General features: G+C 36.0%; 2 protein-coding genes across 3 annotated transcripts in view; one reads left to right on the plus strand and one right to left on the minus strand.

The window, feature by feature from the left end:
- Positions 1-3381, plus strand: part of LOC125676138 (15-hydroxyprostaglandin dehydrogenase [NAD(+)]-like) — a 10282-nt gene extending 6901 nt beyond the window's left edge. The window contains exons 6-7 of the mRNA XM_048914044.2: positions 1476-1621; positions 3062-3381. Of these exons, the coding sequence (XP_048770001.1) occupies positions 1476-1621; positions 3062-3164 (249 nt within the window). The 3' untranslated portion in view covers positions 3165-3381. The remainder of the gene's footprint in view (positions 1-1475; positions 1622-3061) is intronic.
- On the minus strand, positions 3225-5602 carry LOC125676133 (uncharacterized). 2 transcript variants are annotated; one of them, XM_056159983.1, is made up of 2 exons: positions 5363-5602; positions 3225-4375 (listed from the first exon to the last, which is right to left on the minus strand). In XM_056159983.1, exon 2 carries the CDS (start codon positions 4363-4365, stop codon positions 3382-3384), a length of 984 nt encoding a protein of 327 aa, XP_056015958.1. In that variant the 5' UTR covers positions 4366-4375; positions 5363-5602; the 3' UTR covers positions 3225-3381. The 2 variants fall into 2 exon arrangements, with proteins under 2 accessions (XP_056015958.1, XP_048769997.2); XM_048914040.2 differs by having other exon boundaries at positions 3288-4375; positions 5367-5571.
- Between the last annotated feature and the right edge of the window lie 12444 nt (positions 5603-18046).

Raw genomic sequence — 18046 nt, forward strand, 5'->3', positions numbered from 1 at the left:
ATATATATGGAAAATCTTCTGATATGGACCAAGGTGACTCAGGTGAGCGATGTGGCCCATGGGCCTCTTGTTACCCTTCGATTGGCGAACACAAAAAGTAATTGCGAACACACTTGGGTGTACATGACCTATAAGGAGACTGACGACCCGGGGCTACGTCTTGTCTAAATGTTAAAAGAAAATGTTGGCTTTTTACTATTGTTTTGTCGGGGGTAATCTTTTGTTGTTGTTAATATGTGTTAGTTTTTCTCTCGATGGAAAACACCGACTTTTCATTTTGACATACGAATGTAAACAAGTTTCATGTAAATTACAAAATATGAATACTAGTATCAGAAATAAAATATCTTGGTTATATTTTGAGGTATATAGAAGAATGGAAGCATGGGGAAAATTTCTACTTATTCGATTTACAAATTACTTTATGTTTCTAGAGTTCTTATACCCCTAATACAAAAAAAAAAAGAAAAAAAAAAAAAAAAAAAGAAAACACCCCAAAAACCAAAAAAAAAACCCACCCCCAATAAAATTCAAATATCAAACAGACAACAATGTCATTTATTCCGAAGCTAGTGGTTAAGGGTTTTCGCTTTGCAACCTGGCCGGGGTCCCAGTTTTGATTTTTAATCCTAGTGCCACATTTAATCTATGTTGTTTACATGTACATGTAGGTAGGTGGGGGGTTCCTTCATCAAGCGATCGGTATTAGACGTGAGCATCTTTCGGATATGACGTAAAACAAAAGTCCTGTACCTCGGTAGGCGATGGCAGGATAAAGAACCCTCACTGCTATGGCCTCGAGTAGACCGAGTTTGTGACACTTCATCTATAACCTAGTGACGTCTCTCCATGAGCGCAAGTCTTGATTGGGACCTAAAACAACACATAAACGTGTTTTTTTGTTTTTGTTTTACACAGTACAGTATCACCATCTCGTGAAGCGCCTTACAGAGAATGATCCTGTCCTTCGACGTACTGTTAACATATGATAATTGTCACAAACATTACTCTGCATCAGCCCCCTTACCTCCTTACACACAAAACGCGGTACATTTTACGACACCCTGTAACCATCCATTGCAGCAAAATTACCTACACAACAGCCGAGAGAAATTATCCTGGACAGAATCAAAGCACAATAGCTGCGCCTTTTTAGTCTTACTAGTGCGGTACGGTTGCATGTTAATGTATAGACTCGCGGTAACTATCGTGCCAGTTTTACTCCATCAACACATTAAATAAAAATTTGTACAACTGCATAATTTATAACAATTTTGTGGGGGGTTCAACCCTCGCAATCTTATTAAAGGGGGGGGGGGGTCCATCCGATACTACAGATAGTTTAGCATTTACACGTATTTTGTTTTTACAACTGAATATACAGAGACAAAATTATGTGTTTTTGATCAATTTCCGGCGGAGTGCCCCCTGGATCCGCACTTGATAATGAACTACTTTACTATGTATTTTTATAGAGTCAATCGGAGATAGCTGGCCATGGCGTTGTCCTCTGCAGTATATGTCCTGGATTCACCGATACGTCCTTCGTTCAGAATCTTGAAGACAAACTAGTAGATGCCAAGGCAGCATATCAAATGATAGAAGAACACGGCTTGCTCAAGTATGTACAAACCATGTTATTTATCAATAGTCACAGTCAACTCACCACCAATTTAATCATCTTAAGGTAATTCCACCCTTCTAGAATTATAGGTTCAATCTTATATTTGATTGTTGATTCTTCAAATAATATATCTTAGTAACGAATAAAAATGATAAAAGAAGTATGTTTCGGGATCAAATAATTTTTTTTTTATGAATTAGCACACTTATGTCTGTTATCAACGTCACACTAATACATGTTATCAACGTCACACTTATACATGTTATCAACGTCACACTTATAATGTTATCAACGTCACACTTATACATGTTATCAACGTCACACTTATACCTGTTATCAACGTCACACTTATACCTGTTATCAACGTCACACTTATACATGTTATCAACGTCACACTTATACCTGTTATCAACGTCACATTTATACCTGTTATCAACGTCACACTTATACCTGTTATCAACGTCACACTTATACCTGTTATCAACGTCACATTTATACCTGTTATCAACGTCACACTTATACCTGTTATCAACGTCACACTTATACCTGTTATCAACGTCACATTTATACCTGTTATCAACGTCACACTTATACCTGTTATCAACGTCACACTTATACCTGTTATCAACGTCACACTTATACCTGTTATCAACGTCACACTTATGCCTGTTATCAACGTCACATTTATACCTGTTATCAACGTCACACTTATACATGTTATCAACGTCACACTTATACATGTTATCAACGTCACAATTATACATGTTATCAACGTCACACTTATACATGTTATCAACGTCACACTTATACCTGTTATCAACGTCACACTTATGCCTGTTATCAACGTCACAATTATACCTGTTATCAACGTCACAATTATACCTGTTATCAACGTCACACTTATACATGTTATCAACGTCACAATTATACCTGTTATCAACGTCACACTTATGCCTGTTATCAACGTCACACTTATACCTGTTATCAACGTCACAATTATACATGTTATCAACGTCACACTTATGCCTGTAAAAGAATTTATCAACGTCAGAAAAGTGCAATTTTCCCCCCAACAGCATTATCAAAATTTCACAAAATCGATATAGTGGTATTGATAACAATTTCATGAAACCGTTTCTTTAAAAAATATACAAATTGTTTGTGAAAGATAAAGGAAATTTATCGCATAATGGACGTGATGAATAATTTAACGAAAACAGAGTTATTACCCTTGGATTCAATATTTTGAAACATATAATTGATTATTAATATATAACTGAGACTTTTGAATTATTTTATGGTTAAGATTTTTTACAATGACTATTGAGAAAGACTCCAATAAAAATTTATGTCCCTGTCTTGCATAAATCTTATCAAATCATTGACTTGTGATGTCACAGGATGGTGGAACTACGTTAATTTTTGTATTATTTACAGGGTGCAAACTGTCGTGGAAGGCACAATGAAACTTATAACGGACCAGAAAAATGGAAGCATTTTGAAAGTGTCTGCAACTGGAACTGCTTACATGCCAGCGTAACTGTAGCTGAATAACTGACTATGTCTTGTTGGCATCCATTTAAAATATTGTATATTGTGATAACAGTCATCATAGTATTTATATCATGAATGACCACTACATATGTATAATTGTGAGTGTAAAACTATTTTCCACTTTATTGCTTGATCATTTACGGAGATAAAAATGTACACATCTTACTTGAAATAAATTATTGTTTATATGCTCAAGCATTTAATTATGGCATTGTTTTGTCTTCCCCGCCCGTTTTGCACTTAGAATAACATTCGTCACAGATTAATTCACATCGCCGCATGTCCTCTAGCTTTTCCAGGGAAGCCGTGTCCTCACAGAAAGGTTTTAATCTGTTTCTGACATTGATCCACAAACTGTTGATTTGGTCGCTGTACCATTCGCCAGTCACACACCACGTGACTATGTGTTCGCAATTGTTATTCGCCAAATTATATTCCGAAGATTTTGATTTGTCCAACTGATCACGTGCTCTCTGAATAATCTGTTCCGGAGTGTACGGGTAAGTTTTGTATTTTACAACGAACAAACAGGTCGACCTTACATCGACATTTTCGAACTTTTCTTCCATCAGACGACCTTTAGGACTACTTTGTCCAATGGTTAAAACGTATTTTATCAACCCCTGGAATACGTCTCCGGCATTGCCACTTTTGTGAATCACTATTACATCAGCAGTGAACTTGTCGATTTTATTTATACTCACTACAATGGCGTGATGTTGATAGCCCGGGCGTTGGTACACTAGATGGTCGCCGGGGCTGATATCATCAACTTTAACAACTGCTATCTGTTGAATACAGCGCCCCAGACACACACGCCGTGCCTCTGATTTCTCAATAAACTCCATGGGATAGCTGCAGATTTTTTCTTCATCCAATGAAACCTTTGCTCTCTTATTGCTTTCCTTACCGGTCACCGTTCTTTTCCTTCCAGAAGATTTGATTTGGTTGTCTGTAGCCCTCAGATATTGAGACGTCTTGTCAATACAGGGTTTTATGTACTCCATTTCTCTCTCAATCACAGAGGGTCTGAATTCCTCAAGTTGTGAACTTGTGTTGACGGAACGCTGAGAGGTTTTGCCTTTTCTCTCTAACAGTCGCTCATTATTCTGGATTCTATCCCTCATTTTTTCTTCTATGTCACTGAGCCCAGAGGGATCCACGAATTCTAATGATTGGATACTCATGACCTAACAGCTGCGGTGAAACACACAAAAATAAATAAATAAATAAAATATTAGTGTATCTTAATTGGTTTTTGGAAAACAGGACAATAAATTTAGAAACTACTAATATTTTTCAATTGATTTCAATGATGTATACAATATATTGTACATCACCTTTAAGGAAAGAGGAAACTATTTATTATAATAAATTGTGAATGTTGTTTATAAAGGAATGGGAATATCAAACATGATTATCACATTTTGTTCACGTGTCTATCTTACTGATCTAAGAAAATAACGAATACAGAAAACGTATAAAATAATTAAAGCTCTGGTTTACTTAATTACGAAGGGTTTCTATCGAAATGAACAGAAAAATGAAATAAAGAATATATGCACATATCTTCATGTTCAAATTACAGATCATGTATAGGCCTATGTATATTACTGCTACTTCAGAGTTAATTATTTTAGAGTAATTGGATATGGAAAGTTTCAAAGTACTAGTACATGTACATCCAGTTACAAATTCATATCAGTAAGAAACGGGCATTTTCAGAAGAATCTGCGCTTGAACATTTGTTTTATGAAATACATAATCTCTCTCCTTCCAGGACTCGGAGGAGGGGGTGCTTAGACCCAAGGGCTTAACCTGACCCGCTGGGGACCTATACTGGCCCACAAGACATGCATCTCGCCATCTTCACAACTCAAGGGTTATTGATTCGTTACGTCACACTGCGAATCCATAACCCTTGACTTGTGAAGATGGCATCTCGCCCAACTTCATGATTTCCTAACTCGAACACCTAGATCCGCCCATAAACTTATATATAGACATTTATGGAAAAAAAAAAAGAATTTCAAAAGCAATGTAAAAGTATGTAATGAATATACAATTCCTCAAATACGTGACAATACAGTGTATATAATATTTTCTTCACTTATCATTTTCCTTCTTTATCGAAACAATTCAAAGTTTTCCATTTTATCTCCATGCTTTTGGTCTTCTAAATACTTACAAAGAACGACAACTCGTTCTTGTTTTTCTTGTCCTGCTGTCATGATTGTGTCCGGGATCACCAAGGGAATACATGTAGTCACGTGTATTACAACCACTATCTGGAGCTCTCAGTATCCTGCAGTTTTCTCAAGGTTTGACAGTAGAGGATGATTGCCATATTTCTTCTCTTAGTACAACTATGGCGCAATCTAAAATTAAATCTGGTATTTCGGTATAGTTTATTTATAGAAAAACGGAATCCATTCATTTACTTTCGTATTCTACGTGTACCGTGTGCGTACTAAAACACTTATACTGGACACTGGTTTGTGTACCTTGAATTCTGTTGGTTATTTTTTTTAATTTGGTATGTGTAATTTTTCTTTCTTTTGAATTAATATTTCAACAATAATAAATATTTCAAATTCTGTAGGACTTCATATATCTAAAAGCCGATTACTTCAGATTAAAAGGTTTAAACACAGCTGCACAATGACCAACATTGTCATAGTAAATAAATGAAGTTTTCCATATGCTTTCGTCTTCAGGGAGTCTTTCAATTAGGCCAGTACTCGTTTGATGAGTCAAAGAAGGTGTTGCACGTCTCATGTTAATTTCCCTAGAGGTGTTGCACGAAAGATCGAAAAATTTAAGTTATTCAAATATATGACAAAACCTATTCGGACGTATGTCTTGATTCAATAATTTTTGAAAATAAGTTTAAAAGACGTGTATTGACAAAATTAGCCAAAATATTTCGAGTGTAAATCAAGCAATAAGCGATTTTTATGATTTTTAGTGTTAAAATGGAGGGGTATCCCCGAATTTCAGAAAAACTGCCTCCGTGAAACAAAATAAATTCAGCATGAGCATATTCTTCGAGTTTTCCTCTGAAAAACTGTCGCTTTGAAATTTTGTTTCACGAGGGCATTTTTTGTAAAATTAAAAAAATCGAAACGACTTCACTAGTATTATTTTCTACTTCACCTGTACGTTAAATTTCCTCAGTAATGTATGGTCTACTGCGTGGTTCAGTGGATAAGGTCGTCGACCGGGTTCGACTCCCTCAGGAACATATTTTTTTTTTTTCATATTCCCTTTCCATCTAGATTTTTTTTTTCTTAATTGAAACACGCTTCTAGTTTTTAAAAATGTTTATTACCATGTTCCGAGTTTGAAAAAAAGCTTTCAACCTGGACACTGTTTAGTTTGTGAATAAGACTCACAACAAACACGCCGAATACAGCATGCAATACCTGTGTTTTGATAGTCAAGGCTGCTCACGAGAACTTGTATGTTTTTCTGAATGAAAGTTGTTGATAAAGGCACGGTGCCTTTTACGAAAAGCTGTTGTGAACTTTGCAAAGTTTTGGAAGAAAAACTTTAAGGCCAAACGAGGTAAATAACCGTTAAACAGTTTGAGTTTATATGTATTCCAGTAGCAAATTGCTATGTTGAATCAATTTTTACAGATGCATGCACTTTGAATAATGTTGAATTTTATTAATGCGTATTAAACTTCCCATATATTGTTTTGTGGCCAGAGTCATGTACAGTAGCCAATTGTTGGTTGTAGAAAATAATACATACGAGTATAACAGCTTTTGGACTGTAGTAGTATAAAATATTAAATATTTGATACACTCGTAACATGTAACCGTATACATTGTATCTGATACTCAGGAAAAAAAAGAAGACAATTTAAATTTCACGATTTCAAAAATTGTTTATAGACTACATGTATAATGTATTGACACATAAAATGTATTAGGCTTGTCCCTAGTACTGGGGAATCCTTCAGGTATTTAAATGACAAATGCGCAATGAGTATAAATATGAATGAAGGTCAGTTCTACGTCATAAATGTTGGCACGGAGCTCCGATTTGGGAAAATTCCCGCTTCTGTGCAACACCCTCTTTAAAGTGCTAGTGTCTTCCTTATACTAGTATTATGCGGAGACCTATATATGTACTGGTTCTGTAACCAGATATGTACACGTTAGACGAAACATTCATCTGAAGTTCACTATTTTACTTATTATCATTAAGATTTCAAGTAGGCCTATTCATTGCTTGCAAGATTCTAAAAAAAATAATAATACATCTCCAGTTTATAAATAATACTCTCTCTCTGATAATTTCTTGGCATTTTTTCATCCAACAAACTTTTGATTACTTCACAAGAAATAGTAGATCATTGATATACAGCCCTGTAATGGCTAGGCGACTCTCAAAAAATGTAACTGGAGAACTGTAGCTCTCTGAAAAAAATATTGTGACTAACAGAGAGCTACAGATTCACCCCTTATAAAAACCTTTGAAATACGGCGCACAAAAAGCTGCGCACGGTTGAGACCCGATATCGTTGTATTCTTGTGTTGCTATCTCATAAATTTAATATTAAAAATTCTTAACATATTTTCCTACTGTACTTGTGTCGACCAAACATACCTTCAAATATTCATTAAAACGTTTGTTGACGTAGCCATGTTAAGTAGCCGGTCATTCATAAAATTCGTTATAAGTTATATATTCACTCTTCATTTATCATCAATACGAATAATAAATAGAAATTAAAAAATATATTTTTTCTAAAGGTAAAATAAGCTCTTGATTAATGACAAGAGGCCCAGGGGCCTTATAGGTCACCTGAGTATCATGTAACAACCTTCCAATGTTTGAATTAGGTTTGTGTTTAAATATAAGAATTTTACTTTTGGATGGAAGAAACATTGAATAGCTATGTGGTCATGAAGTACATGTGTCATTTTTATGTTCAATCAATAATCCTTTTTAAAAAACCTAGGTCTGAGACATCATAAAGAAAAGGGTTATTTACTCCTTAGATAAAACCAATATAAGAAGATTTTCAAAGAATTTCTACATTTTCACTATATGACCAATAGAGCCCCACCCTAACACAAGAACCCCTGCCCCAGGGACCACGAATTTCACAATTTTGGTAGAGGGCTCAACGCTCATTATAATTATGCCCACAGTTTGGCTTCTTGATGTCCAGGAGTAAAGAAGATTTTTTAAAAATTACACTCATTTTGATGGTTTTTGCCCCACCCCTCAGGCCCCAGGTGGGCAGGGACCACGAATTTCACAATTTTTGTTCCCCTCCACCCACAGATGCTATATGCCAAAATTGGTTGAAATTGGTTCAGGGGTTTCAGAGAAGAAGCTGAAAATGTTCAAATGTTAACGCACGACGCACGACGACGGACCAAAACAGAAGATTTTCAAATAAATATTGCATTTTCACTATATAATCAATCAGCCCCGCCTTTGCACCAGAACCCCCGACCCAGGGGCCATAAATTTCAGTTTTGAAAGAAGCATCCTTGATCATCATTATCATACTATTAGTTTGTCTACTTAATACCCAGCAGCAGAGGAGAAGATTTTCAAAGAAATAAAATGCATTTTCACCATATGATCAATAGGGCCCCACCCTAATACCAGAACCCCTGACCCAGGGGCCATGAATTTCACAATTTTGAAAGAGGCATCCTTGCTCATCATAACCATGCTATTGGTTTGTCTACTTAATACCCAAGGACAGAGAAGAAGATTTTCAAAGAAATAATGCATTTTCACTATATGACTTATAGAGCCCCACCCTAGCACCAGAACCCCTAATCCAGGGGCCATGAATTTCACAATTTTTAAACAGGCATCCTTGCTCTTCATTACCATGCTATTAGTTTGTCTACTTAATACCCAGAGACAGAGAAGATTTTCAAAGCATTTCTACATTTTCACTATATGACCAATAGAGCCCCACCCTAACACAAGAACCCCTGCCCTAGGGGCCATGAATTTCACAATTTTGGTAGAGGGGTTTCAGAGAAGAAGCTGAAAATGTTCAAATGTTAACGCACGACGAACGATGACGGACAAAAACAGATAGCAATAGGTCACCTGAATCATTCAGGTGACCTAAAAAATGCTACAAAAGCCCATTATGGTCCTTAACACTCGTGTGGCAGAGGTGGAGATCGGACCAAACTAATGAAAACCGCATTGCCGTGAGTTTAGCTATTTGAATAATTATTATTTAAAGGAACTGGGATGGTATATCATTTAAAACATTTAGCTAAAATATTTGTGGGGATATTAGTTCACATCTAGATGTTATTGTGCAAGTATGGAAATGAACCGGGATTCGAATTGACTGGCTACCTAACATGGCTACGTCAACGAACGAAATCATCAAAAGCTGCGAGTTTTCAGGTCATATGGTGCTTTAAGGGATATTTGAAGGTATGTTTGGACACAAGTATAGCAGGAAAATATGTTAAGAATTTTTTTAAATATTAAATTCATGAGACAGCAAAACAAGAATACAGCGATATCAGGCCCCAACCGTGCGCAGCTTTTTGTGCGCCGTAAATCGAAGGTTTATAAGGGGTGGATCTGTAGCTCTCTGTTCCGCTACAATATTTTTAGCTCACCTGAGCTACAAGCTCAAGTGAGTTTTTCTGATCACCGTGTTCCGGCGTTCGTCCGTCTGTCTGTCTGTCCGTCTGTAAATTTTTAACATTTTTGACTTCTTCTCAAAAACCAGGCCAATTTCAACCAAAGTTGGCACAAAACATCCTTAGGTAAAGGGAATTTTCAATTGTTAAAATAAAGGGCCAGGCCACCTTTCAAGGGGAGATAAACAAGAAAAGGTAAAAATAGAGTAGGGTCATTAAAAAATCTTCTCAAGAACCACTGGGCCAGAAAAGATGAAATTTATAGATAAGCTTTGTTAGGTAGTGCAGATTTTGAATTTTTAAAATCATGGCCCCCGGGGGTTGGATGGGGCCACAATAGGAGATCAAAGTTTTACATAAAAATATATAGGAAAAATCTTTAAAAATCTTCTTCTCAAGAACCACTGAGCCAGAAAAGCTGAGATTTATATAAAAGCTTTCTGACATAATGCAGATTCAAGTTTGTTAAAATCTTGGCCCCCGGGGGTCGGATGGGGCCACAATAGGGGATCAATGTTTTACATACAAATATATAAAGAAAATATTTAAAAATCTTCTCAAGAACCACTAAGTCAGAAAAGCTGATATTAACTGGAAAGCTTTCTGATATAGTGCAGATTCAAGTTTATTAAAATCATGACCCCCGGGGGTCGGATGGGGCCACAATAGGGGATCAAAGTTTTACATACAAATATATAGGGACAACCGTTAAAAATCTTATTCCCAAGAACCACTGAGCTAGAAAAGCTGATATTTACATGAAAGCTTCCTAACAGTGCAGAGTTAAGTTTGTTCAAATCAAGGCCCCCTGGGGTAGGATGGGGCCACAATAGGGAATCAAAGTTTTACATACAAATATATAGGGAAAATCTTTAAAAATCTTTTTCTCAAGAACCACTGAGCCAGAAAAGCTGATATTTACATGAAAGTTTTCTGACATGATGCAGATTCACGTTTCTTCAAATCATGGCCCCTGGGGGTCTGGGGGTAGGATGGGGCCACAAGGGGGGGGGTAAAGTTTTACATACAAATATATAGGAAAAATCTTTAAAAATCCTCTTCTCAAGAACCATTGGGCAAAGAAGTTCACATTTACATGAAAGCTTTCTGACATAGTGTAGATTTAAGTTTGTAAAAACCATGTCCTCCAGGGGTAGGTTGGTGGCCATAATAGAGGGCGAAGCCCTCTCACGGTCCGAAGGAAAATATAAAAGGAAAATAATGAAAAATTAAACCATACCTATGGAACTTGAAAAGTTTGGTACCAATGGCGTCGATTCGAATATTAGCGCGTGGACATGTATTCCTCCATTTTGAATCTCGTCTACCCTAGTTCACGTCGTTCTGAGATGTTACATAAAATCCGTAAAAACCTGTAAATCTTATTTTCTTAACCATATATAATCACTCCACGATTAACGCCATGTTTTTTGTTGTGGTTCAAACGCTATGTTTGTAAATTTGCTAAATAACGACGCTGAATATGACGTCACAAAGTACTGTTTACATCGATTGCGTTATATTTCCCGCGTTCAATATATAGGCGGATCAAATGTCCAAAATTAGGATGCTTTGATACAGCTCTGTCCTCGTGCTAACTTCGGGTTATTTTTGTCCTGTTTTGGATATAGATACTAATGCCAAAACATTTTTGCTTCGCCCTCAAAAACGGTCACGCCGTAAAACATATTAGGGACTACGGTTTTACATGCAAATATATAGGGAAAGTCTTCTGATATGGACCAAGGTGACTCAGGTGAGCGATGTGGCCCATGGGCCTCTTGTTTCAGAGAGCTACAGTTCTGCAACTAGAAAAATGATAAGATTGACATCTGAAAATAATTCAATTTAATAGAATAAAAATATGGAATACTGGAAGATGCGGTGGTCTGCTGCCGACTGTCACTGTGTCACGAGTGGGGAGGGGGGGGGGGGCTCTAGTGTAGCCCTGGTGATCTGGCCTTACTGGCTCTACTTCCGGTCTAGTGTAGGGTGGTATGGCCTTACTGGCTCTACTTCCGGTCTAGTGTAGGGTGATCCGGCCTTACTGACTCTACTTCCGGTCTTGTGTAGGGTGATCTGGCCTGACTGGCTCTACTTCTGGAAGCTCTCAGCATGATACCGTGATCATGTGTAAAAATGTATGATACGCGGGAATAGGACGAGTTATCGCGCTTGCAACAGTGAGTGCATTTATCGTCGATAAATGGGACTTACCACGCTTGGTGATAAGTTCACTTACCCAGATGAAAGTAAGACTTCCTAGAAAAATTGAGAAAAATTATTTTAACGGAATTTTTTCACTTGTAGGAAACTAAATTATTCAAACACACGCGATTTGACATCCACCAGAAGACAAGTTTTGTTGATGGTCGCAGGGATGAGGGTTCACATATATAGAGGAATAGCCATATTCTTTTTCTTTTTCTTTGACGAGTTTACAGAGAATTTAATGTTTTCATCATGAACAAATAGTGGTGTTATTTCTGAAATATGTCTACATGTTCATCTATTGTTGATTAATTGACTCAGTCCTCTGTAGTAAGAGACACAAGTTATTTCCCTTTAAAAAAAAAGGACTGCAATACATGGACCATAGGCGTGTGTTTCTGACCAAAACTTCATTTTCTATATTGAAATAAAAATTGGAAACATACAAATATTTCACTGCAGTCATATTGCTAGAGCTGTAATGATATATACACTGTATAAAACTGTATAGGCCTAAATGATATGAAATATTTCAAGTGTAGCTTTGACCTTTAACCTCAAAATTAAGACTCAAACGTTTGAGTTTCTAATCTAGTGATATAAATCTGGCAAGAAATACCTTAATCCAATTAATATAAGCATGGGAACAAAATATTGATGATCACAAGCTTGAATGTCGCTGTTCTGACTGTGTCCAGCCACGTGCTACCCTATTCGGTCATTACCGTCTTCCAAGGAAGACGGTATACAGAGTTGAAGTGTTTTACAGTCTTCGGACTTTGCACTTCCTCTCTTTTTTCATTGGTAGAAAGTGCATGAAGTGAAAATTTTCAATTATTTCATTGGTTGAAATGCTCGTCAAGGAAAGGGAGATAATTTTCTGGTGTTCTAATTTTCGTACGACTTAACAATTTTTCAAGATTTTCAATCTTTAAAAAATCGACAAAACGAACAAAAGAAAAATGCAATTCCTGAAATTGACACATTACTTTTTTAAAAGCAACTAATACAAAGCATTTCTTTGGTTACTTCATTTACAGCAATGTTTTCATTTTTGCATACAAACAGAAAAAACAGAAAAACCCGCCGTTTTTTGTTTTGATTGCTTGTGTTTTGGGAATTGTCTATTCGGTAGGGCTAATCCCTACAAAACAGTTTTAATGATACCTTAAGCTAAGAATTACATAAGAATAAATAAGGCTTGACTTAAAAATGAGGATCACTGTTTTTTAAAGCATGCAAAAGAATAATCCATCCACCTGTTATTACAATTTAGGTAAACGAGTCTAATTTATGCATTTTCAGGGACTTCCAGAAGTATAGTTAATTATGTGTGATTGTTTCATATTTTTTCTTACATATCATAGAGTGACGTTTTTTCATGATTTAAATCAGAGACACAATGGTATTTATATCTGTGAATTAACGTTGAATCACAAGAATTTTTATTCAATTTAACTTAGAATTTTGATGAATTCACTCTTGATTGCTGATATGTATTTTATGATATAATTTTTGGCAAAACTATTACAATATTCTCAGGTCTTTATCCTGGTTAATTTCTAAAGCAGTTGTACTGTACAATATGCAAGAATAATTTTTATGCAAATTTGAGCAATTTAAATCTTTTTAGTTTGTTTTGTTTCATAACTTTGTTAAAAAATAAATATTTTGATATACACACTGAAAATCTCAGTTTCATTTGATATAGAGGCTTTAATCAGTGCTAATACAGGGAACAGTGAATTTGATTTCCAGTACATATACCCTTCATAAATACAAACTTTTACAATGGGAATCAGGACACAGCTTTGTAGGCATGATGTCCGTGAGATTATTTATTTTAGCTCAATTCAATAATGAAGACAAGGGACATAATTCAACTTCGCTCTATAAAGTTGCTGCTAAAGACGGCAAGCTTTTTTGAAAAGCTTTACTTGTATCTATAATACAGGTCGTGTCACCAAGCTCTGGTGCATTCGGAACATCGTCTAGCCTTTTGTATCAAATCGAGAAGTTCCGATTGGCTTCAGTGAAAACGTACGCATGTGCGGGCACAAACTCACCTTATCAGGTTTAACCTCTCTGCGTGGAGCTCAGGGTCCATGCAATTAGTAGCTCATATTTGGCACAAAGTTGGCGTCTAGTAAACGCTCACAAAATATGAACCCCATTTTGTTTTTCCAGTTTGAAAGATACACTCGTTGCGCCATCAACATTCATCCCTTCCTATACAGTATACGGTTTTAGCGTGTGATTTAAGAAATAAGCTTTAGCTCTTCATACATGTAGAAAATATGTAGGCAGTAAGGCGTGAAGCACTGCAGTTCATAAAGCTCATGTCTTTTTAAAAAATGTAATCAATTATATAGTTCTTATATAATAGACATATATTTATAATCCACTTTTATTTCTGTCGGAACATCCAAGCGTTCAAACGGACGTACTGTAATATTTATCAAGTAGTTTTTTGCAGCGCATTCACGAAGAGATAGCTATCAATACAGTCTGGAAAGATATCAAAGGCAAAACCATTGGAAATGTAAATACATTCTGGTAACCACTAAAAACCAATGGACCTCTGCTGATAGATGTGCTTGCATGCAATGGATAGAGTCGTGAACTGTAGTCGATGGTTTCTATATAGGTCAGAAGTCAGTCTGTGTCGCTGTTAGGGAATTAGAGTACCAAACCCCCGTATGCGTAACCCGGACGCAGTTTACCCAAGATTGAGCGGAGGTATAAATGTCTAGGTGTTGCGTGATTGGCTAATATCAAGAGTAAAATTATTTGGAATTGAAAGAAATATTATAGAGGTTCAAATTAATTGTCAGGATGAAAAATTATCGCACAAAATCGAGAAATGACTGAGGAAATTACTGTGGTAGGGGTGTGCTTAAAATGAAGTGTGTAATTTACTGCAGATTGCTATGTGTTGTAAAAAAGTACAAATATGGCCTATAAAAGGCACGGGACCCTATATATTTTTTGTCATGTTTTATCAACACTTGGAATGAACTTTGAAATGTTTGCAGGCATTTGTTTAAAATCGATATAGTTAATTAGTGAGAGGGTCAAAGGTTAACATTGAGGTATATGGGAAATGAATTGGTACTCTTTTCCCTATAGGGAGATCCGGTAGGGTATATTGATAGAGCATGGCTACGTTCCTTGATGCACAGCAACAGTGCTTAGTTTCGTATTTATTCATTGCAAGCTACTCTTGCGCTTTAATGGACAAGCAAACATGCAGTCCGAAAACGAGGCTGCTATTTTCTTCCATTTGGCTACAGGTGTATAAAATGTTGTTAACAAAGGATCAGGAGTCAAAAATACATTTATTGAAGGGTAGTGTTGAGCTGTCTGCAGATATGGGGTCTGAAATATACCCCGATCGTTCTTGTAAATTACTACACATAAAACATAAATAATATCTTTCATAGAAACGTCTGTGAAATAGCGAATATTGTATATGAATATAAAGTTTCTCGATGTTTTAAAAACATAAGAACAAAACACCCCTCTCCCCAAATAGCCTTCAAAATGACAAAGTTTGCAAAATCAATCAAGATAATATATGTACCAATGTGACATGAAATGAAATACATGTATTCGTATTATGAACATATATTGAAATTATACAATGCAATGTTATTCTTAGATTAGAATATAAGTTAGAGAAGTAATATTCGTGTCGATTTTCACAGTTTTGATCGGTCAATGCCCGAGTTTTACTTTCATATATTTTTAACCTCCATTCATTTTTCGGACCCGTATGTGTATTTAGGACTGTACGTATCTTAGATTTGATTTGATTTTGTTTTTCATTTGCAACCAAATAGTTGAAAGTACACGTACATGGTATACTCAGAATACACTAATCAAAGTTAAAACAGACAAATACATGAAGACATGCATAAACATAAAACATTTACAGTTTGCTGTCAACTCCACGTTTTTTTTTTTTTATCGTTACACGTTGTAAATTCTGAGGACCTCCATTTAAGGGTGTTACAAATGTATATATAAACCCTTTAAATCCAACTTTGAATTTTGAAAGTATTTGCCACTTAAGCTCCGGAAATACATAGAATCACTGACAACCACTCGAGCTGGGAAGATGGACACTGAATAAAAGGTTGCTGTAAAAATGTTTACGTCGGGGGTTAAAAGCGTTTCTCCACGTCCAAACTTACGAGTGGGGGAAAATACGCGGTAACTGGGTATGACATATCAAATATTTATAAGTATACGCATGTGGGAAGTTTTCACTGTTATAACGTGATCGTGTAATTAGTGTAAATTACCCCCACGCGTCAATAAACACCTTTACAATATATACATAATACGTGCAATATACATGTAGCAGATGCATTTCATTATATATTAGAGTGTAGTGCACTTTCGCACAATACATTATATTTAACAAACAATATTTTGTCAGACCAAATGGTCTTAAGTCTTTTGATATCATGTCAAAAACAGATTATAAGTCGCTGAAAATAAAACCAAACCAACCTGTGTATATCCAATCCGTCCTCCATAATTAGTTTCCCCCCTCTCTTATTATCATACTCTGAATTTGATGACGTGTGTATCTGAACAGAAATGTATGTATGTACACACGTATGTTATTTACTGACCTCATGTATGTACACACGTATGTTATTTACTGACCTCATGTATGTACACACGTATGTTATTTACTGACCTCATGTATGTACACACGTATGTTATTTACTGACCTCATGTATGTACACACGTATGTTATTTACTGACCTCATGTATGTACACACGTATGTTATTTACTGACCTCGTGTATGTACACACGTATGTTATTTACTGACCTCGTGTATGTACACACGTATGTTATTTACTGACCTCGTGTATGTACACACGTATGTTATTTACTGACCTCGTGTATGTACACACGTATGTTATTTACTGACCTCGTGAACCTTGTTATAATTGTTTCCGAGAGAATAAATGAACCTGTTATTGTATGTTTGTGTGTATCGAATCTTTCAGAAATATGGGAAAGTTCCCAATAATGAGAATTACTGGTGAATTAAAGTGCAGAAAATAAACAGGGACGGTATGTAATACGTGTATTATATGATCGAATAAATCCGTCCTTTCCGATTGGTTGAGATCCAACAACATCAGATATTCACTTGCAGGTACCTTTGAGGTGGATATACCATTTGATTTATCCAACATCGGGTCAAAGGTTGAGACACTTGCAGGTGCCTTCGAGGTGGAAATAACATTTGATTTATCCAACATTGGGTCAAAGATTGAGACGAGTGAATCACAATTTTTTTTTTGGTAACTGGGATTTTACGTCTCTACTCAATTTTGATTATATTGCACTATAATGTGTAAAAAATAAAATCAAAAACAAAACATGGCTTCTATCATGAACCACAGAAACAATTATTAAATCTTGGTCCTCTAGTCCCATATCAAGGCGACCGATCAGGACTCGTATGGTAATCTCTACATGTTTCGGTAGCCGATTTCTATGCTTTAAATCATTTAGTCATATAATGAACAAAAACTTGCATTTTAATGACCCTGACCACGTGTCCAGTTGGCTGTATACAAAGATGGCCGACCAGGGCTCTAGTCGCCAGTCTCGGTGTTTTGAAATATTCAACCATTTAAGAAACAACTACACAATACTTTAGCTACCCTCATCATACAATATTCACCCCGTTCTCCGGGCTCGTTAAATATTTACTTTTCAGGTAGCTAGAACATATTATTGACCTAAATATGTCAATAACTGTGTATCAACAGGGTTTATCAGTCCGAGGTCGTAAGGTAGGATGCAAGTAGAGCAAATACAAAATCATGAAAGTGCATGATAATAAAAACAAAGAAACACACATGTTATGTTTCGTACATATGTATAGCTGTTAACATTAGTACTACATGTCCAACTTCTTTTTCAAAACGTCCAGTTCCATATAAAGTGTACATGTCATGCTGAAAAATACAT

Source organism: Ostrea edulis, chromosome 3 (assembly GCF_947568905.1).
Source record: "Ostrea edulis chromosome 3, xbOstEdul1.1, whole genome shotgun sequence".
Classification (NCBI taxonomy): Eukaryota; Metazoa; Mollusca; class Bivalvia; order Ostreida; family Ostreidae; genus Ostrea; species Ostrea edulis.